The sequence below is a fragment of the Mya arenaria genome, chromosome 8 (genome assembly GCF_026914265.1).
Source record: "Mya arenaria isolate MELC-2E11 chromosome 8, ASM2691426v1".
Classification (NCBI taxonomy): domain Eukaryota; kingdom Metazoa; phylum Mollusca; class Bivalvia; order Myida; family Myidae; genus Mya; species Mya arenaria.
In genome coordinates, this window is record NC_069129.1 from 36575238 (window position 1) to 36597858 (window position 22621).

General features: G+C 39.6%; 1 protein-coding gene across 10 annotated transcripts in view; it reads left to right on the forward strand.

The window, feature by feature from the left end:
* The window catches only part of LOC128243279 (MORN repeat-containing protein 1-like), a 105265-nt gene that overhangs the window by 53756 nt on the left and 28888 nt on the right, over positions 1 to 22621 (forward strand). For 5 of the 10 annotated variants that reach the window (XM_052960945.1, XM_052960939.1, XM_052960935.1 and 2 more), the window contains 5 exons: positions 10872 to 11024; positions 11177 to 11350; positions 15433 to 15471; positions 19710 to 19763; positions 20431 to 20560. In XM_052960945.1, the coding sequence (XP_052816905.1) occupies positions 10872 to 11024; positions 11177 to 11350; positions 15433 to 15471; positions 19710 to 19763; positions 20431 to 20560 (550 nt within the window). Of the gene's footprint in view, positions 1 to 10871; positions 11025 to 11176; positions 11351 to 15029; positions 15066 to 15240; positions 15391 to 15432; positions 15472 to 17609; positions 17781 to 19709; positions 19764 to 20430; positions 20561 to 21063; positions 21140 to 22621 lie in introns of those variants that run through there. The other 5 variants (XM_052960940.1, XM_052960936.1, XM_052960941.1 and 2 more) reach the window with 5 other exon arrangements.

Below are 22621 nucleotides of genomic sequence, written 5' to 3' on the forward strand. Positions count from 1 at the left end.
ATGTCTATTTTAAACCAAAAGCGCTGTCAAAACTTAAACCGGAAGTAAACACATACCTACCGACACGGGAGACAACTCGTACATGTGACCGGTTTTGAAAAGACGGAATACAATAAGGGGTCTCGATTGATTAACAACAACAACAACAACAAAATGGCCGACTTCCTGTTTTGCTTTAAAAAGCATCTCCTCTGAAACTACCAGTCCAAATTCAATGAAACTTTATAGGAAGCTTCCTTGGGTGAACTTCTACAAAAATACAATAAGGGGTCACGATTGATCAACAACAACAACAACAGCAACAACAACAAAATGGCTGACTTCCTGTTTTGCTTTAAAAAAACATCTCCTCTGAAACTTCCACTCCAAATTCAATGAAACTTAACAGGAAGCTTCCTTGGATGACTCTCTACAAAAATTCAACAAGGGGTCACGATTAATCAACAACAACAACAACAACAAAATGGCCAACTTCCTTTTTTGCTGTAAAAAAACATCTACTCTAAAACTAATCCAAATTCAATGAAACTTTACAGGAAGCTTCTTTGGGTAACCTTCTACAAAAATACAACAAAGGGTCGCGATTGATCAACAACAACAACAATCTGGCCAACTTCCTGTTTTGCTTTAAAAAACCTTTCCTCTGAAACAACCAGGCCAAATTCACTGAAACTTTACAGGAAGCTCCATTGCATGACCCTTTACAAAAAAATCAACAAGGCATTGAGATTGATCAACAACAACAACAACAACAAAATGGCAGACTTACTGTTTTGCTTTAAAAAAAATCTCTGAAACTACCAGGTTAAATTCAATGAAACTTTACAGGTAACTTCATTGCATGACCCTTTACAAATATAAATCAAGGCATCGTCATCAGTAAAGATATGTTTAAATTGCAACATTTTTATTAATGCTTTATCCCAGAGTTGTGGCCCTTTGCTTAGGTTAATGTTTTTTGGGCCATCATGGCCCTCTTGTTTATATTTTCAACCAAAGTGAAACCTATTATTAGAATGACAAATGGTGACCAAATATGGTATTTAGGAAATCTTTATGGAGACCTTTCATTGGATTGCATTTGGGACCCCCTAGGGTCAAGATCATGGTCGCTGTTACTAAAACTAGAAAAATGGTTGGTACTAAATCACTTTTGTTTGGGTTGACATATTGCAACCACTCTTGGTATACAGGATGTGTTTATAGAAACCTGTCATGGAAATGTGTTTTGGACTCTTGAGAGTCTTGGTCACAGATACTAAAAATAAAAAAAATGGTTTGTTCTGAATAAATTCGAATAAATTTGAATAATAAGTTTGGGTTGACATATTGTGACCAAACTTGGTATATAGGAAGAGTTTATAGACCAGTTATTAGATTGCTTTTGAGGCCCCTAGGGTCAAGGTCACTGTTACCAAAATTAGAACAATGATTGGTACTAAATCACTTTTGTTAGGGTTGACATATTGTGACCAAATTTGGTATATAGGAAGAGTTTATGGAGAGCTTTTATGGGATTGTGTCTGGGGCTCCTAGGGTCAAGGTCAAGGTAACTGTTACTAAAAATAGCTAACTGTTTGGTTCTGAACAACTTCAGTTAAGGTTGACATTTTGTGAGCATACTTGGTATGTAAGAAGAGTTAATGGAGGACTTTCATGCTATTGTCTTTGGGGCACCTAGGGTCAAGGTCACTATTTCTAAAAATACAAAGAAAAACTTAATCTCACAACAAAGGCTGAAATTCTTCTGTCCATTATTGAAAAACCTGGTTTCGTTGCATTGCGGGGTTTCTTGTTTTTTGTATTAATTTGTCTTTTTGTTTTATTGCTTTTGACAGGCACATATAACTGTCATATAACATCAATATTTTATTCATTTCTAAGACAAAGCGGCATATAGTCAAGCAACCTGTCCTACAACAGCTCTTTTTTGTTTTATTTTAAATGTGATTTAGGAATTTTCTAGTGCTTGATGTGGTTAAAAGAAGTGTACCTTGAACATATAGTTTTGTTTAAACTTATTTATTTTACATTGATTGTGAAACAAGTTATTACAACATTGTATTTGGTGGTACAATGCTATGCAAGAGTGTGGACTTGTATTGTGGGGGAAACCAAATTACACATGGGAAACTGACTTGTCTGGCTTGTTGACCACAAACCAAACTCACTAGCACCCAGGAAGTGAATCAAACCTGGGTCACATAGGTGTGAAGCGAGTGCGCTAACCACTGCGCTTACCAGTCAACCAGGAAAGTGTTATGGAGGGTTGAAAGCAAAATGTTTCTATCTACTTCTTTTATCTAATGGCACTTAGAACTTTTCACTTTCACCCATTATTAAATGGTAGGTTTTGAAAAATTTGAAATGTGATATTTTAAACTTATAAATAGTGAAATATTTTAGCATATTTTCTTGTACACCGAATATGACAAGGGTTTTGGCTTACATGCCATATCTCCTGGTGGGGGTTATCACATGCCATATCTCCTGGCGGGGGTAATCACATGCCATATCTCCTGGTGGGGGTAATCACATGCCATATCTCCTGGTCGGGGTAATCACATGCCATATCTCCTGGTGGGGGTAATCACATGCCACATCTCCTGGTGAGGGTAATCACATGCCATATCTCCTTGTGGGGGTAATCACATGCCATATCTCCTGGTGGGGGTAATCACATGCCATATCTCCTGGTGGGGGTAATCACATGCTATATCTCCTGGTGAGGGTAATCACATGCTATATCTCCTGGTGGGGGTAATCACATGCCATATCTCCTGGTGGGGGTAATCACATGCTATATCTCCTGGTGGGGGTAATCACATGCTATATCTCCTGGTGGGTGTTATCACATGCCATATCCCCTGGTGGGGGTAATCACATGCCATATTTCCTGGTGGGGGTAATCACATGCCATATCTCCTGGTGGGGGTAATCACATGCCACATCTCCTGGTGGGGGTAATCACATGCCATATCTCCTGGTGGGGGTAATCACATGCCACATCTCCTGGTGGGGGTAATCACATGCTATATCTCCTGGTGGGGGTAATCACATGCCATTTCCCCTGGTTGGGGTAATCACATGCCATATCCCCAGGTGGGGGTAATCACATGCCATTTCCCCTGGTGGGGGTAATCACATGCCATATCCCCTGGTGGGGGTAATCACATGCCATATCTCCTGGTGGGGGTAATCACATGCCATATCCCCTGGCAGGGGTAATCACATGCCATATCTCCTGGTGGGGGTAATCACATGCCATATCCCCTGGTGGGGGTAATCACATGCCATATCTTCTTATGGGGTAATCACATGCCATATTTCCTTGTTGGGGTAATCACATGTCATATTCCCTGGCAGGGGTAATCACATGCCATATCTCCTTGTGAGGGTAATCACATGCCATATCCCCTGGTCGGGGGTTAATCACATGCCATATCTCCTTGTGGGGGATCACATATACCATATCTCCTTGTGAGGGTAATCACATGCCATATCCCCTGGTGAGGGTAATCACGTGCCATATCTCCTGGTGGGGGTAATCACATGCCATATCCCCTGGTCGGGGGTTAATCACATGCCATATCTCCTTGTGGGGGATCTCATATGCCATAGCTCCTTGTGAGGGTAATCACATGCCATATCACCTGGTAGGGGGTAATCACATGCCATATCTCCTTGTGGGGGTAATCACATGCCATATTCCCTGGTTGGGGGTAATCACATGCCATATCTCCTTGTGGGGTTAATCATATGCCATATCCCCTGGTGGGGGTTATCACATGCCATATCTCCTTGTGAGGGTAATCACATGCCATATCCCCTGGCGGGGGTAATCACATGCCATATCTCCTTGTGGGGGTAATCACATGCCATATCTCCTTGTGGGGGTAATCACATGCCATATCTCCTGGTGGGGTTGATCACATGCCATATCTTCTGGTGGGGGTAATCACATGCCATATCTCCTGGTGGGGGTAATCACATGCCATATCCTCTGGTGGGGGTAATCACATGCCATATCCCCTGGCGGGGTAATCACATGCCATATCTCCTGGCGGGGTAATCACATGCCATATCTCCTTGTGAGGGTAATCACATGCCATATCTCCTTGTGAGGGTAATCACATGCCATATCTCCTTGTGAGGGTAATCACATGCCATATCTCCTGGTGGGGGTAATCACATGCCATATCTCCTGGTAAGGGTAATCACATGCCATATCTCCTGGTGGGGGTAATCACATGCCATATCTCCTGGTGGGGGTAATCACATGCCATATCTCCTTGTGAGGGTAATCACATGCCATATCTCCTTGTGAGGGTAATCACATGCCATATCTCCTGGTGGGGGTAATCACATGCCATATCTCCTGGTGAGGGTAATCACATGCCATATCTCCTGGTGGGGGTAATCACATGCCATATCTCCTGGTGGGGGTAATCGCATGCCATATCTCCTGGTTGAGGTAATCACATGCCATATCCCCTGGCGGGGGTAATCACATGCCATATCTCCTGGTAGGGGTAATCACATGCCATATCTCCTGGTAGGGGTAATCACATGCCATATCTCCTGGTGGGGGTAATCACATGCCATATCTCCTGGTGGGGGTAATCACATGCCATATCTCCTGGTTGAGGTAATCACATGCCATATCTCCTGGTGGGGGTAATCACATGCCACATCTCCTGGTAGGGGTACATGCCATATCTCCTGGTTGAGGTAATCACATGCCATATCTCCTGGTGAGGGTAATCACATGCCATATCTCCTGGTAGGGGTAATCACATGCCATATCTCCTGGTGAGGGTAATCACATGCCATATCCCCTGGTGAGGGTAATCACATGCCATATCTCCTGGTAGGGGTAATCACATGCCATATCTCCTGGTAGGGGTAATCACATGCCATATCTCCTGGTGAGGGTAATCACATGCCATATCTCCTGGTAGGGGTAATTACATGCCATATCTCCTGGTAAGAGTAATCACATGCCATATCTCCTTGTGGGGGTAATCACATGCCATATCTCCTGGTGGGGGTAATCACATGCCATATCTCCTGGTGGGGGTAATCACATGCCATATCTCCTGGTGAGGGTAATCACATGCCATATCTCCTGGTGAGGGTAATCACATGCCATATCTCCTGGTAGGGGTAATCGCATGCCATATCTCCTGGTTGAGGTAATCACATGCCATATCCCCTGGCGGGGGAAATCACATGCCATATCTCTTGGTGGGGGTAATCACATGCCATATCTCCTGGTGGGGTTAATCACATGCCATATCCCCTGGCAGGGAAAATCACATGCCATATCCCCTGGTGGGGGTAATCACATGCCATATCCCCTGGTGGGGGTAAACACATGCCATATCCCCTGGCAGGGAAAATCACATGCCATATCCCCTGGTAGGGTAATCACATGCCATATCCCCTGGTGGGGGTAATCACATGCCATATCTTCTTATGGGGTAATCACATGCCATATTTCCTTGTTGGGGTAATCACATGTCATATTCCCTGGCAGGGGTAATCACATGCCATATCTCCTTGTGAGGGTAATCACATGCCATATCCCCTGGTCGGGGGTTAATCACATGCCATATCTCCTTGTGGGGGATCACATATACCATATCTCCTTGTGAGGGTAATCACATGCCATATCCCCTGGTGAGGGTAATCACGTGCCATATCTCCTGGTGGGGGTAATCACATGCCATATCCCCTGGTCGGGGGTTAATCACATGCCATATCTCCTTGTGGGGGATCTCATATGCCATAGCTCCTTGTGAGGGTAATCACATGCCATATCACCTGGTAGGGGGTAATCACATGCCATATCTCCTTGTGGGGGTAATCACATGCCATATTCCCTGGTTGGGGGTAATCACATGCCATATCTCCTTGTGGGGTTAATCATATGCCATATCCCCTGGTGGGGGTTATCACATGCCATATCTCCTTGTGAGGGTAATCACATGCCATATCCCCTGGCGGGGGTAATCACATGCCATATCTCCTTGTGGGGGTAATCACAAGCCATATCTCCTTGTGAGGGTAATCACATGCCATGTCTCCTGGTGGGGTTGATCACATGCCATATCTTCTGGTGGGGGTAATCACATGCCATATCTCCTGGTGGGGGTAATGACATGCCATATCCTCTGGTGGGGGTAATCACATGCCATATCCCCTGGCGGGGTAATCACATGCCATATCTCCTGGCGGGGTAATCACATGCCATATCTCCTTGTGAGGGTAATCACATGCCATATCTCCTTGTGAGGGTAATCACATGCCATATCTCCTTGTGAGGGTAATCACATGCCATATCTCCTTGTGAGGGTAATCGCATGCCATATCTCCTGGTAAGGGTAATCACATGCCATATCTCCTGGTGGGGGTAATCACATGCCATATCTCCTGGTGGGGGTAATCACATGCCATATCTCCTGGTGGGGGTAATCACATGCCATATCTCCTGGTGAGGGTAATCACATGCCATATCTCCTGGTGGGGGTAATCACATGCCATATCTCCTGGTAAGGGTAATCACATGCCATATCCCCTGGTGGGGGTAATCACATGCCATATCTCCTGGTGGGGGTAATCGCATGCCATATCTCCTGGTTGAGGTAATCACATGCCATATCCCCTGGCGGGGGTAATCACATGCCATATCTCCTGGTAGGGGTAATCACATGCCATATCTCCTGGTAGGGGTAATCACATGCCATATCTCCTGGTGGGGGTAATCACATGCCATATCCCCTGGCGGGGGTAATCACATGCCATATCTCCTGGTAGGGGTAATCACATGCCATATCTCCTGGTGGGGGTAATCACATGCCATATCTCCTGGTGGGGGTACATGCCATATCTCCTGGTTGAGGTAATCACATGCCATATCTCCTGGTGAGGGTAATCACATGCCACATCTCCTGGTAGGGGTAATCACATGCCATATCTCCTGGTGAGGGTAATCACATGCCATATCCCCTGGTGAGGGTAATCACATGCCATATCTCCTGGTAGGGGTAATCACATGCCATATCTCCTGGTAGGGGTAATCACATGCCATATCTCCTGGTGAGGGTAATCACATGCCATATCTCCTGGTAGGGGTAATTACATGCCATATCTCCTGGTAAGAGTAATCACATGCCATATCTCCTTGTGGGGGTAATCACATGCCATATCTCCTGGTGGGGGTAATCACATGCCATATCTCCTGGTGGGGGTAATCACATGCCATATCTCCTGGTGAGGGTAATCACATGCCATATCTCCTGGTGAGGGTAATCACATGCCATATCTCCTGGTAGGGGTAATCGCATGCCATATCTCCTGGTTGAGGTAATCACATGCCATATCCCCTGGCGGGGGAAATCACATGCCATATCTCCTGGTGGGGGTAATCACATGCCATATCTCCTGGTGGGGTTAATCACATGCCATATCCCCTGGCAGGGAAAATCACATGCCATATCCCCTGGTGGGGGTAATCACATGCCATATCCCCTGGTGGGGGTAAACACATGCCATATCCCCTGGCAGGGAAAATCACATGCCATATCCCCTGGTAGGGTAATCACATGCCATATCCCCAGGTGGGGGTAATCACATGCCATATCTCCTGGTGGGGTCAATCAAATGCCATATCTCCTGGTGGGGCTGATCACATGCCATATCTCCTGGCAGGGGTAATCACATGCCATATCTCCTGGTGGGGGTAATCACATGCCATATATCCTGGTCGGGGTAATCACATGCCATATCTCCTGGCGGGGGTAATCACATGCCATATCTCCTGGTCGGGGGTAATCACATGCCATATCTCCTTGTGGGGGTAATCACATGCCATATTCCCTGGTCGGGGGTAATCACATGCCATATCTCCTTGTGGGGTTAATCACATGCCATATTCCCTGGTGGGGGTAATCACATGCCATATCTCCTGGTGAGGGTAATCACATGCCATATCCCCTGGTGGGGGTAATCACATGCCATATCCCCTGGTAGGGGTAATCGCATGCCATATCTCCTGGCGGGGGTAATCACATGCCATATCTCCTGGTGGGGGTAATCACATGCCATATCCCCTGGTGGGGGTAATCACATGCCATATCCCCTGGTGGGGGTAATCACATGCCATATCTCCTGGCGGGGGTAATCACATGCCATATCTCCTGGTGGGGGTAATCACATGCCATATCCCCTGGTAGGGGTAATCGCATGCCATATCTCCTGGCGGGGGTAATCACATGCCATATCTCCTGGTGGGGGTAATCACATGCCATATCTCCTTGTTGGGGTAATCACATGCCATATCCCCTGGTGGGGGTAATCAAATGCCATATCTCCTGGTAGGGGTAATCGCATGCCATATCTCCTGGTCGAGGTAATCACATGCCATATCCCCTGGTGGGGGTTATCACATGCCATATGGCCTGGTGGGGGTAATGACATGCCATATCTCCTGGTGGGGGTAATCACATGCCATATCCCCTGGCAGGAAAAATCACATGCCATATCCCCTGGTAGGGGTAATTCACATGCCATATCCCCTGGTGGGGGTTATCACATGCCATATCCCCTGGTGGGGGTAAACACATGCCATAACCCCTGGCAGGGAAAATCACATGCCATATCCCCAGGTGGTGGTAATCACATGCCATTTCCCCTGGTGGGGGTAATCACATGCCATATCCCCTGGTGGGGGTAATCACATGCCATATCTCCTGGTGGGGGTTATCACATGCCATATCCCCTGGTGGGGGTAATCACATGCCATATCTCCTGGTGGGGGTAATCACATGCCATATCTCCTGGTGGGGGTAATCACATGCCATATCTCCTGGCAGGGTTAATCACATGCCATATCTCTTGGTGGGGGTAATCACATGCCATATCTCCTGGTGGGGGTAATGACATGCCACATCTCCTGGTGGGGGTAATCACATGCCATATCTCCTGGTGGGGGTAATCACATGCCAGATCTCCTGGTGGGGGTAATGACATGCCACATCTCCTGGTGGGGGTAATCACATGCTGTATCTCCTGGCGGGGGTAATCACATGCCATATATCCTGGTGAGGGTAATCACATGCCATATCTCCTGGCGGGGTAATCACATGCCATATATCCTGGTCGGGGTAATCACATGCCATATATCCTGGCGGTGGTAATCACAAGCCATATCTCCTGGTGGGGGTAATGACATGCCATATATCCTGGTCAGGGTAATCACATGCCATATCTCCTGGCTGGAGTAATCACATGCCATATCTCCTGGCGGGGGTAATCACATGCCATATCTCCTGGCGGGGGTAATCACATGCCATATCTCCTGGTGGGGGTAATCACATGCCATATCTCCTGGCGGGGGTAATCACATGCCATATCTCCTGGCGGGGGTAATCACATGCCATATCCCCTGGTCGGGGGTAATCACATGCCATATCTCCTGGTGGTGGTAATCACATGCCATATATCCTGGTCGGGGTAATCACATGCCATATTCCCTGGTGGTGGTGATCACATGCCATATCCCCTGGTGGTGGTAATCACATGCCATATTCCCTGGCAGGGGTAATCACATGCCATATTCCCTGGTGGTGGTGATCACATGCCATATTCCCTGGTGGGGGTAATCACATGCCATATTCCCTGGTGGTGGTGATCACATGCCATATTCCCTGGTGGGGTTAATCACATGCCATATTCCCTGGTGGTGGTGATCACATGCCATATTCCCTGGTGGGGGTAATCACATGCCATATCCCCTCGTGGGGGTTATCACATGCCATATTCCCTGGCAAAGGTAATCACATGCCATATTCCCTGGTGGTGGTGATCACATGCCATATTCCCTGGTGGGGGTAATCACATGCCATATTCCCTGGCAGGGGTAATCACATGCCATATTCCCTGGTCGGGGGTAATCACATGCCATATCTCCTGGTCGGGGTAATCACATGCCATATTTCCTGGTGGGGGTAATCACATGCCATATTCCCTGGTGGGGTTTATGACATGCCATATCTTCTGGTCTGGGAAATCACATGCCATATCCCTTGGCGAGGATGATCACATGCCATATCCCTTGGCGAGGATGATCACATGCCATATCCCTTGGCTAGGATGATCACATGCCATATCCCTTGGCAAGGATGATCACATACCATATCCCTTGGCGAGGATGATCACATACCATATCCCTTGGCGAGGATGATCACATGCCATATCCCCTGGCAGGGTAAACACATGCCATATCCCCTGGTGGGGGTAATCACATGCCATATCTCCTGGTGGGGGTAATCAGATGCCATATTTCCTGGTGGGGGTAATCACATGCCATATCTCCTGGTGGGGGTAATCAGATGCCATATTTCCTGGTGGGGGTAATCACATGCCATATCTCCTGGTGGGGGTAATCACATGCCATATATCCTGGTGGGGGTAATCACATGCCATATCTCCTTGTGGGGGATCTCACATGCCATATCTCCTTGTGAGGGTAATCACATGCCATATCCCCTGGTCGGGGGTAATCACATGCCATATCTCCTTGTGGGGGTAATCACATGCCATATTCCCTGGTCGGGGGTAATCACATGCCATATCTCCTTGTGGGGTAATCACATGCCATATCCCCTAATACTGGTAAAGAAATGACAGTTTTCTGAAACTTAGGATGTTTACTGATCATTTAATAATAGCATTGTGATTTTTAAGACTCATGTAATAAGATGCAATCCAAAAATGGCAAAAAAATACTTCATGAAATTGAAACAATCAGCAGAAATTCAATAAATCATACTGAATTGTTAATATTTACACCTGTATTCCATTTCTAGCGGAGAACTCTATAGAAACCACATTGGAAACCCCTGCTGAAGAGCCAGAGAGAGTGGACTCTGTTGCCCCGGAAATGGAGACACCCCAGTCTGTGGCAGAGGAAGGTCTCGAGAGAACAGCCAGTACTCTCTCCACAGCCGACACTCAATCAGGTGGAACATAAACGTTACAATATTTCAGTCTTGCTTGTTATTAAAACATTATGAAAACACTTCATCATGATTAACATGAGCAATTGGATGACTTAAATATTCTGTATTACATTTGCCCAATCTCATACCCTTTTTCTGCAAATCATGTGTAGAAAGCATGGAAAAGGAATCCCGTCCACTCCCTCCGCCAGTGACAAACAAGCGGACAGAGAATGGCATCTGTGATTGGTCAAACATACAGCTGGCCCAGGCCCCACCAAGATTCCCGCCATTTGTTGCCCTGGATGAGGAAGAGAAAAAAACCCGTGCCCGACAAGACAGACAAGGTACCTGTCCACTTTTATATTGTTCACTTGACTATTCAAAGAATAAGAAGAGCTATACTACTCACCCTGGCGTCAGTGTCACACCTTGGTTAAGGTTTTACATGTAAGCACACATAAGTCAATATCTATGCAAATACTTCATGTTTTGCAACTTTCTAAATTACTAGTAATCAAGTTGCATAACTCATAATATCATCTTGAATATAATGCAAATGATTGCCCTCTATTATTAAGTGTTTTTTTAGCTCGACTATTCGAAGAATATGGAGAGCTATACTACTCACCCAAGCGTCGGCTTCGGCATTGGCGTCACACCTTGGTTAAGGTTTTGCATGCAAGCACACATAGGTTAATATCTCAGCAACTACTTGAGGTATTGCATTGAGACTTTATACAATGGTACTCAACCATCCAACCTACTTAATTAACCAAGTGAAATAACTCTAGTTTGCATTTAATGCAAATAATAGGCCTTTATTATTCGACTTAGGAATTCTGGTTAAGGTTTTGCATGCAAGCACACATAGGTTAATATCTCAGCAACTACTTGAGGTATTGCATTGAGACTTTATACAATGGTACTCAACCATCCAACCTACTTAATTAACCAAGTTAGATAACTCTTGTTTTGCATTTAATGCAAATAATTGCCTTTCATTATTCAACTTAGAAGGTCTGGTTAAGGTTTTGCATGGAACCACTTTTAAGTCAAAATTACCTCAGCGAATACATCATGTATGGCATTGAAACTTACACACAGGCTCCGAACCATTTAACCTTCAATCAAGTAAGATAACTCTATCTTTCATATTATATAATTTTTGCCCCTTTATTATGAGACTTAGAAATTCTGGTTAAGGTCTTGCATGTTAGCACACATAGGATAATATCCCGGCAAAGCACACATAGGATAATATCTCAGCAACTACTTGATGTATTGCATTGAGACTTTATATAATGGTATTCAACCACCCAACGTAAATGAATAACCAAGTTAGATAACTGTATTTTGCAAATAATGGCCCTTTATTATTAGACTTAAAATTTCTTGTTAAAATTGTCCATGTAACCACATTTATGTTAATGTCTCAGCACATCATGTATTGCATTGAAATCTAATCTAACAGTGATCCATGCATGTTTCGCCAAAACTTTTCAATCCTTACACTGAAAAGCGGCGGATTAGTCGAGCGTGCTGTCTCTGTGACAGTTCTTGTTATCTTGGCAATAACAGTACACTGATTTCAACCACCATTGACAATAATTTTAAACTACCCAGTCTACTTAATGAATCAACTTAGATAACTCTATTTTGCATATAATGCAAATTATGGCCCTTCATTATTCATAGAAATCTTAGAAATTATGGTTAAAAGAGGTGAAGTAATCGAGCGTGCTGTCTCTGTGACAGCTGTTGTTTTAAGAGCTATTCCATCCATCATTGATTTTTAGCTTGTTTGTTTTTCGCCTTTGTGTAGTTGTTGTCAGGCAGAGTCTGCATGCATAGACAATACACAAATGTATAGCAAGGCCCATAACTCTTCCTTAATAACTATTTAGTTATGTCTGTTTTTTATTTGGAAAAACAGACAAGCATTTGTGTTCACTCCATAGCTATCTTTTTATGTTAGATAAGATTATCTATGTTATAAAGCAAAATACAATATGATGGATGGATTGCATTATACAAAATTAAGATAAGATTACGATTCGTTGTGTTGGTTTAAAAAAATGTTTAATTCTAGTTGTGTAATATATTCTGTAAGAATACAAATGTTAAATCTTTTTCTTAACCTTTTTGTTTTACATGTCTTACATTGTGTGTATATGTTAGATGTTTGTTTCGCAGCATTATGTCCAGTTTATCCATTTATCATCCTCATGATTTCAGTAAGTTTATTATATTTGACTTTTTTTGATTGAATCTGGAAAGTTTGAAAAAGTATTCAGTCTTTGATAGTTGTATGTTGAATAACTTAGTCTACTCAAAAAAGTTGACTAAAATAATCATTAAGAAAACATTTTTTTGTAATTTACAAAGAAGATTATGGATGGATAGTGTGATCATATAACTGTACAAGGTAACTTCACATTTATACAATGGTATTTATATTTTCAGAAAAGGGTATTACAAGAGATTGTATTGTTTAGTTTCTAACTTATCACAATGTTTCTAAGTGACACAATTCTATATATTTATCTTCAAGTTTCTCCAAGTGGTCTATATGTTACAGTCACATATCCAGGAGGCTCTGTACAAAACTTGTCTACCTTCAGCAGATTTGTAATATTTCTGGAAAGGGGGAGGGATTCAAGGAGTATGCAACATCAATGTGAAGCAGTCACATATTTGTTGCAGCCCACATTCTGCTCTTGTCTCAAATCACAAGGGTACCACAGGAAAATAGGTGGATATGTGACTGTGATGTTACCATCATATTATAAAATCTTTCAAAAAATCATACTTTAACTAACAATGTTTTCTTCTGAAGTTAGTGTTCATCTTCTAAATCAAATTAAAATCTGAGTTCAAGATTTTAACTGTCTTTACTACACTGGTATTACAGAACAACAGGCTAGAAAGAAAAAAAGCGTGGCTGGATATTGTAGGTTTCCATGGCAACAGTTCTGTTACATTTTCAAATCAACTTCTTCAAAACTGACCTTTTTTTGGAGACTCTTTATGTACAGCAATAACTTATTTACCAAAAAAGAAGCTGCCGAAATGCTTTGACTTTTTACTATTAAAGATCATGACTACATTTTGACTTTTGACTACTTTTAAAAAAACCTTTTTTTGTATAAATTAAGATATTGTCATAGCCTTGCAGTTGTTGGGGGTGTAAGGGGTGTTGTGCAAAAAAACACCTTGGCAATAACTTCAAAAAGTGTTTTAGGTATTAACATATAACTTGGTACAACTGATCAATATGACAATACAAACATGTGTGGCAAGTCCCCTAACTAAGATTAAAATATGTAATACTTGATGGGTGTATGGGTGTAGACACCCATCGGTGGATTGCTGTACATAAACACGTCTCCTAACATTCCAGATTTTTTTTGGTACAAGGGAAACAACTTTGGCATGGAATAATAGTTAGTATAGCTAAATTACCTCCCACCTCCCTCTAACAAGATTTTGAATGATATCAATGTGCATTCAGAAATAATTTCAAAAAAGATTATTCTACTCATCAAAGGAATAATTTTGAAAAATAAAATAAATAATTTAACATGAATTTCATGGAGGCAAATAAATCAAGTTGAGCGGAAGGGGAGACTGTGTTTGAGTTTTTGGAAGAAAACAACTGTATGAATAGGAGAAGGGAAAGCTATAAACTGTTATTCATAGAATTCACTAGAATCACTTGTTATAATTATTCATTGTGATTAAAAAATAGTTAAAGACAGTTATCAATAACATATGTTTATATGAAAGAATAGCTGATAATTGTTACCGTATTTATAATTGGTTAAATGACATTGCAATTATCCAACAAGGAGTACAATTTTGAAATAAACAATTAAGTCATTACCCCTTGCAGGTGGTACTATATGAATATCAAGTTTCCTCTATACAAAATATGTAAATAGTAAGGGTGGAATAGTTCAATACTTGAACACATGCCTGTCACCCTTGACAAACTCTTCCAACTTCAGAAAATAACTATTTCAGATAAAATCAAGAAACGTAATTCTGTAGCAGGGCTATGTATGTGTAGTAAATTATCCCCCTTGAATGTTTTCCTGTGTATAACACTCCGCAAAATCCTTTGTTTTATTTCAAGAAAACATTGATGGATACAAAAATTACCTTATTGATGGTTTTCATCAAGTTTTATTGTCATTGTCTTGTGGCCAATGGTCAATTTCATTTTCATTTTCAGATGAAAATATACGAACAATTCTTGGACATAAAACAAAGGAAATTTGTTTTTGAAAGTCACGATCATAACATAGACAATATAATATGGTTTTTCAAATAACAACAACCTCTTACCACAAGAATTAATCATTAAGTGTCCACTGTTTATTGGTAATTAACATCCTTATAATATTTTGTGAAATAATTTATAAAGATTTACTGCGGCGAACACGATATTCAGTCACAGGATCAAGTATAACAATGCACTTGATTTTTCTTTTATCTGGTTTTAGCATTTTCCATCTTAATAATGCACCATGTTTTATTTTTTTGTCACCTATTGTCTATTATAGTAATATTTCACAGTTTCTTTATATATTAATATTTTGCAGTTTTACTCTTTTTACCCCCGCTGAATCCAAGGTTTCGAAAAGGGGATTTTGTCTGTCTCTCCGTCACAATTTTTAATGCCCCCAAAGGTGGGCATATTAAAATCGCACCGTCCGTCTGTCTGTACGTCCGTCCATTCATCCGTCCGTGTGTCCGGCTCAATAAATCATGTCCAGCCTGTAACTTTCTCTGGTATGGACAGATTTTAAAATAACTTGCCACATGTGTACTTCGACATACCAAGACAATGTGTCGCGTGCAAGACCCGTGTCCCTACCTCTAAGGTCAAGGTCACACTTAGTGTTTATTCACAATGGAATGCTGCATATAAAGACATAGAGTATAGGTTGTTATGTCCGGGCTGTAACTTTCCCTTGTATGGACATATTTTAAAATAATTTGCCATATGTGTTCAACATACCAAGACGACGTGTTGCATGCAAGACCCATGTCCCTACCTCTAAGGTGAAAGATACACTTAGTGTTTATTCAAAATGGAATGCTAAATATAAGGATATAAGAGTGTAGGTTGTCAAGTATGGGTGGTATTTTTTATGTTCAGCGGCAATTTAAAATAACTTACCATATGTATTTAACATGTAAAGGCAAGATCAACTTTTCATGTACTGACCTTGTTCATAGGTCAATGTCACATTCGGGAGCAGTCGTTACATACTGTGACAGCTCTTGTTTCTGTCTAGTTCTATGGATTGTTAAGATGATGTTCAAACATGGTCAGAATGTCCCCCTTTATAATATCTCGACCGATTGTAAATGTAGGTCACATGGAGTCAAAAAATTGGTCACTAGGTCAAATCTTAGGAAAATGTATGGAACACACTGGAGAAATTATATTTGGTCCAAGTTTATCAGAACGTTTTCCTTGATCATTTCTTTGATTGATTAAGGTCATATGGTGTCAAAAACAGTTTAAAACTAGGTCAAGTCATAAAAAAACAATCAAGGGGTTGTATTTATGTCTGGTACACGCTAGAGACATTATATTTGATCCAATATTCATGAAACTTTATCAGACTGTTTTCCTTGATCATCTCTAGGATAAATTTGAAACTAGGTCATCTGGTGGCAAGAACAAGGGCACTAGGTCAAATCTTAGAAAAAAGGTTAGGAGCATACTGGAGGCAATATGTCTGGTCCTTTATTTTTGAAACTTAATCAGAGTGTTTTCTTTGATTAAATCAACATATGTTGCTCTGGGATTTAGCATTTTGACTTCCCAACCAAGATGAAATTGATCTGGTTGCACTTGACCTTGATCTGTTTGCACATGACGTTGATCTGGTTGCACTTGACCTTGATCTGGTTGCACTTGACCTTGATCTGGTTGCACTTGACCATGATCTGGTTGCACTTGACAATGATCTGGTTGCACATGACCTTGATAAGGTTGGTGATTTAATACCAACTCCTTGAAATAGATATTGTATAATAGTGGTTCTCAGTTTCACACAGCATAACTAATAAGACCACATTATGGTATACTTCAGTATTTAACTCAGTGGTAAAGACGTCTGTAAGTAGATGTCTTTTACTGGTGTGCTACTGATCTTTAAAGGCAAATATTCCTGAGATTGTTTGTTTTTTTCTTTATCTAAAGAAACAGTGTAAACATAGATGGATCTTGATGAATCTATTTTATTATTTTTTATAAAATTAATTGGCAATATGCTGTGTCCATAGATAAATAAAATCATAATTATATAAATCAACTGGGCCCCAAATATTTGTATCAGGGATGGGTGAAATACAACTAATCCAAGCGGTCCTCATCCCTTGCATCAATAGGGATAATTGTCTTTAAATCGCATCTACTGGGGATTATACATAGGACTTCTTTTGGAATAGACCAACACCCACCAGTATACCTCTTATGGATAGGGATTAAGGAAAAAGTGGCACTGGAAGTTGAAGGGGGTAGATAATATGTATACATATAGCAGGGTCATTGTCTTATATCTCAGACAGAAGAGCCTTTTTCAGATGAAAATGAGAATGATGACAGTTTCTCTGCAACAGGTCGTAAGTTTAATGTAGTAGAACAATGGAAATGATTAATATTATTATCACTGACTCAATGAACTTCACTGGTTAAGTGGAAAATGTTGTTTCTCACAGTATTTCATTGGGTACACAGGGACAAGATATTGTATATATTAACCTCATTAAATGATATTTCACAAATATAAACTTATTAAATGGATAAAAATAGGATCTGTCACGAGTCTATTTAAATACAAAATTTTATTCAAGGAGTTCAGGAAATTTATAAGTAAGCGATCCTTTCAATGACAAGCTTACTTACAAAAAAATAATAATTCCTAGATGAGCTTAATGAAATTGTGTATTATATGGTGACAAGTGTCAGTTCTTTTTATCACATGCCTTTTTCTGGTAATAAAAAACCTGCCTGTTTCACCAGCGCTAATGTTGAACCTAATACCATAAACTGACAAAGCATTGCTATTTCCCGCGCTACATGCAATGCAGAAAATCCAGGAAGAATTTATACCCAGTATATATGCGATTGTTTTATTCCTGTTTATAAGTAGAAGGAATTCTGTGATGATATCCATAAAGAATCACAACATAAACACTATAATTTTAACCAAAAGAATTTTTTTAAATGGAGATGTCACACTCATTTAGATGATGTCATAATTTTGCAGTATGTCCATGCCATCACTTCCTGGTTAAAAACAAAGAGTGACAAAGGTTTTAAGAATGTTTTCATGAAATCGAGAAGAAAGTTTACATTTTCCTCTCATGATTTGCCTAAGAAATTGACTTTTGAAAACAAAATTAGAAAAAACATTTGAATTGTTGGAATATTACCAATTGAGCAATAAATTGTTTACATATATGTGCGGATCGATATTTTTATATGACACATGTGTATACAGAAAAATATGTGATTGTTATATTTAACTGGAAATAAGGGAAAGCGTGGGATAAAAAGTTAATACACTTTTTTGTATGGAGGAAAAAAACTCACTGAATATTATATATAGAAGTAACAGTATGGTGATGGTATATATTTTTTGGAAATTTAGTAAAACTGCAGTCATTCGAACAAGCGGTCCTTCGAAACCCAGCTGTAAGTGGAGGTCGAAGCATGGTCCCGACGGTTATTCCTTCTATTTTCATATAAAATATACTGACGATGGATCGAAACCGTCAAGCACAATTGCTGGTCCCAAATATACAAATCAGGCACAAAACCGTATCATTACCTGGAGGTCATAATTTCACACATTTTCAGGAACGCATGTTTCAAAATAAACAAACAATTGGCAGGTGTTAACATTATCAAAGTTGTAAAAATTGCAATGACCGATGAATGGGAATTTTAAAAGATGTGAAAAAACCTGATTATCACCATTTATGCATGACGGGCGCTAATACTTGATAAGGACATTTTAGAAGATAATTGTGAAAAGTTAATGATGAGAATTTAATCATATTCTTATGTTGTTTGTTTAGAAAATGTGTATTTTGTAAAAATAAACTTAACTATTTATTCATTTATTGGTTTCATTTTACATTTTCATGTGTAGTATAAGACAGATTTTGAACAAATGGGTGATTTCAACAATGCAATACATTATCGGTGCCAAAGTAAACTGACGACTTGAAACTTTGAAAACACATTGTAAGACATTTCGTAACAGTCTAAAATGGAAACTCGGGTCGTTCAAAACATCGGATCACTCAAGGTTTTAGCTTGGCTTCCTCGAGCGATCGCAGTTTTACTGTATTCAATATGAAATGAAATCTTATGTTTTATTTTGTTTGAGTTATATTATTTTGATAAATAAAATGAATGAAATGAAAAAAGCAGGGTGAAAATGTAAGAAATATCTCACTTACAAAGAGTGCTGTTTTTCATACACTTCATTTTTCAAGTTAATGTAAATATTAATCAAAACAATATGATATGTTTGCATGTATTATATTAAGCGAATTTTTTACATGCAAAATAAACACTTTAATTGTTTTATTGTCATGTGAATAGTATGTAAAACATAAAAAAAATTTATCTGTTTGTGTAGGAGCTTACTTTTTTTATTCTGTGTTTTTCAGTGGAAGCTAAGAGAATGAACAGAATTGCACAAGATGATCGATTCGCCAGAATTGGTAAGCTACTGATTCCACCTGTTTAAAATATTACATCACTGAAACAGTGTTTAAAGCATTTATTTTCACTACGCACGAAAGAGTTCCAGCAAAAAAATACATTTTTACTTAATTTTGTTTAACTGAGGTGGGAGAAAAAGCAACTACCATAGCCGCTCGTGTAAGATAGGTTTATCCCAACCCTTGCCCAGGGTGTTAAGCGGAAACTCTGTAAACCTCGTTTCCGCAAAACACCTTACGCTCGGGTCGAGATGAACCTATCTTACACTCTCCGCCATGGAAGATACTTATAACCTTTGTGATATGTGTATCGGATTCTTCTACCTTTTTGTGATACATGTATCAGATATTTCTACCTTTATGTGATACGTGTATTGGATTTTTCTACCTTTTTGTGATACATGAATTGGATATTTCTACATTTTTGTGATACATGTATTAGATATTTCTACATTTTTGTGATACGTGTATCAGATATTTCTACATTTTTGTAATATGTGTATCCAATATTTCTACCTTTTGTGATACGTGTATCAGATATTTCTACATTTTTGTGATATGTGTATCCAATATTTCTACCTTTTGTGATACGTGTATCAGATATTCCTACATTTTAGTTATATGTGTATCAAATATTTCTACATTTTTGTATCGTATATGTTTTCAGGAGAGTATATTCTGATGGTACATGATGTAACAAGCCCGCCATTCATGGACCAGAGGCTTGAACCAGCTTTCATACAGCTCAAGTTGAAAAAACCAAAAAGAGAAAAGAAAACAAAAGAAACCAAACCAAAGTGAGTTTTTTTATCTAAAGAAAAAGTATTAAAAAATCATTATTTACATTTACCATTTTAAGGAACATATTCTCTTTTTATTGGGTCAGACATCAATATAAAAAAAAATATATGTGGAATGTGTACAAGTGCTTGTTTGATAACACATCATGAAAAGTCAAGCTAGAGCTCTGTGTTAATGAGTACCGGTATTTATAAATGTGGCAGAAAATGTTCTGTTTTGTTGAAAGGCATAAGTAAAGATATTATCCTTTAATATCTTTTGTGTGACTTTTTATCATTTAAGTAATCTGTTACATTAAAGGGAATGTGTTTAGGTTGTAACCTATGACATTAAAGAGAATGGGTTTATATTAAAAAATGCAGGCAATAAAAAACATATAAGAATTTAATATTTAAAATGGTGATCATTAAATTCCTATACCAGAATATAACAATAAATATATAATAGTTATTGAAATTCTGATTTTCTAATACAAGTATTGTCTTTATGTTTTCTGTAGGAAAAGAAAGTATGTATAGTTAACACTGTGTGAGGGGAAAGGTCTATGTATGTTACTATGTATACATGTATGTTTCATGTGCTGCTAAAGCTTAAACTATCGCTTCAGAGAAAAAAAATTACAACTGTTTTTGGGGTGGTAAATAAGATTCTTGAAGATTCTTTGTGATTAAATGAAAAAAAGTTAAGATATTTTCATAGAATTTCTGTTATTGTTGACTTAAACCTAGGCCATAGCTCAAAGAAACCAATGAAACTTGGTACACATGCCGCCAGAGACAATAGGCAAATGTTCAACAAGGCACATCACTCTGGATTTGATAATTATTGACATAAATTATACATGCTCCTTTTCTACTGAAAAACATCTAATGAGCATTGGCGTTGGCTACAACACGCTCTTGTTTAGTTCTGTTGCCTGGATGTTTTAGCTTTATTTTTGAAACAGTGAAATAACATTTTGAAACAGTGAAATAACATTTAAAAATAAATAAATACCTTTTCCGTTTTTGTGTACCTTGGTCCTAAATCAACCTACAATTGTTGTTGTTCCTCTTGTGGTAACCACAGTATATACAAAACAAAATATTTCTAAAGTAACTTCCTATGAATAGAACATGTATACTACCATACAATATGTATGTTTTTTAGGCATCTGCTACAAACAATAAATACAAAATGGAGTAGTCAAGAAACAAAAAAAATCATTAAAATTAAAATGGTTCCCTTGCTAATTTGTAATTTAAAATTATATTCTGCAAACCCAGCACTCACTTTTTTAATGTAGACGAGAAACTAAAAGTCAGTTTTTCTCACCTAAACCCTGAAGCCGTCCAACTTTTATTAACTGCACGATAATCGTCATACCTTCCAGTAGAGCTCGTTCACGGGTAAATGTCATGATCAATCTCGAGAAAAGCCAAGCTGCCTTATACATGCAAAGATTTATGTGCATGATTTTGCTACATGCACACAAATCATTTCACAATAATTCGAGAACCTGGATATCATTATCAGCATCAACAATCACTGCAAATTAAATTTATCAGCATAGCAAACAGATTTTCTGCTCACCAGAAATTTGCCATTTGGCCGCCAGTCTCTCACTGTCAACCTACAAATACAAAAGAATGATTTCCAATAGCAGTGACAGTGACAACTAAAATCTTGTTTACTAGCTTCCAAGTTTATAATCAGCAGACACTAATTGAAACATTATGTTATTTATTTAATTTCCAAGTTTTTGGCATAAACACATGTTACATCCATGATTCACTGATGAAATATTGATATATCTATTCATATGTAATCCAATTGTTTTGAAGCTTGTGAGCATTAATTGCAAAAGCACTTTGTTGTAAAAAGATCAGTATGATAAAAACGTTTGTAAATTGCGTGTTTATAACCATTGACCTGATTTCAAAATAATTTTAAAGAAATGTTGCTGCGGCGAATATATATCAAATTCCTTCACACCATTGTGGTTTATAGAAAACATGGCCGCCAGGGGCGTGGCTACTTTTCACTATATGTCTATATCGAAAACTTTTAAAATCTTT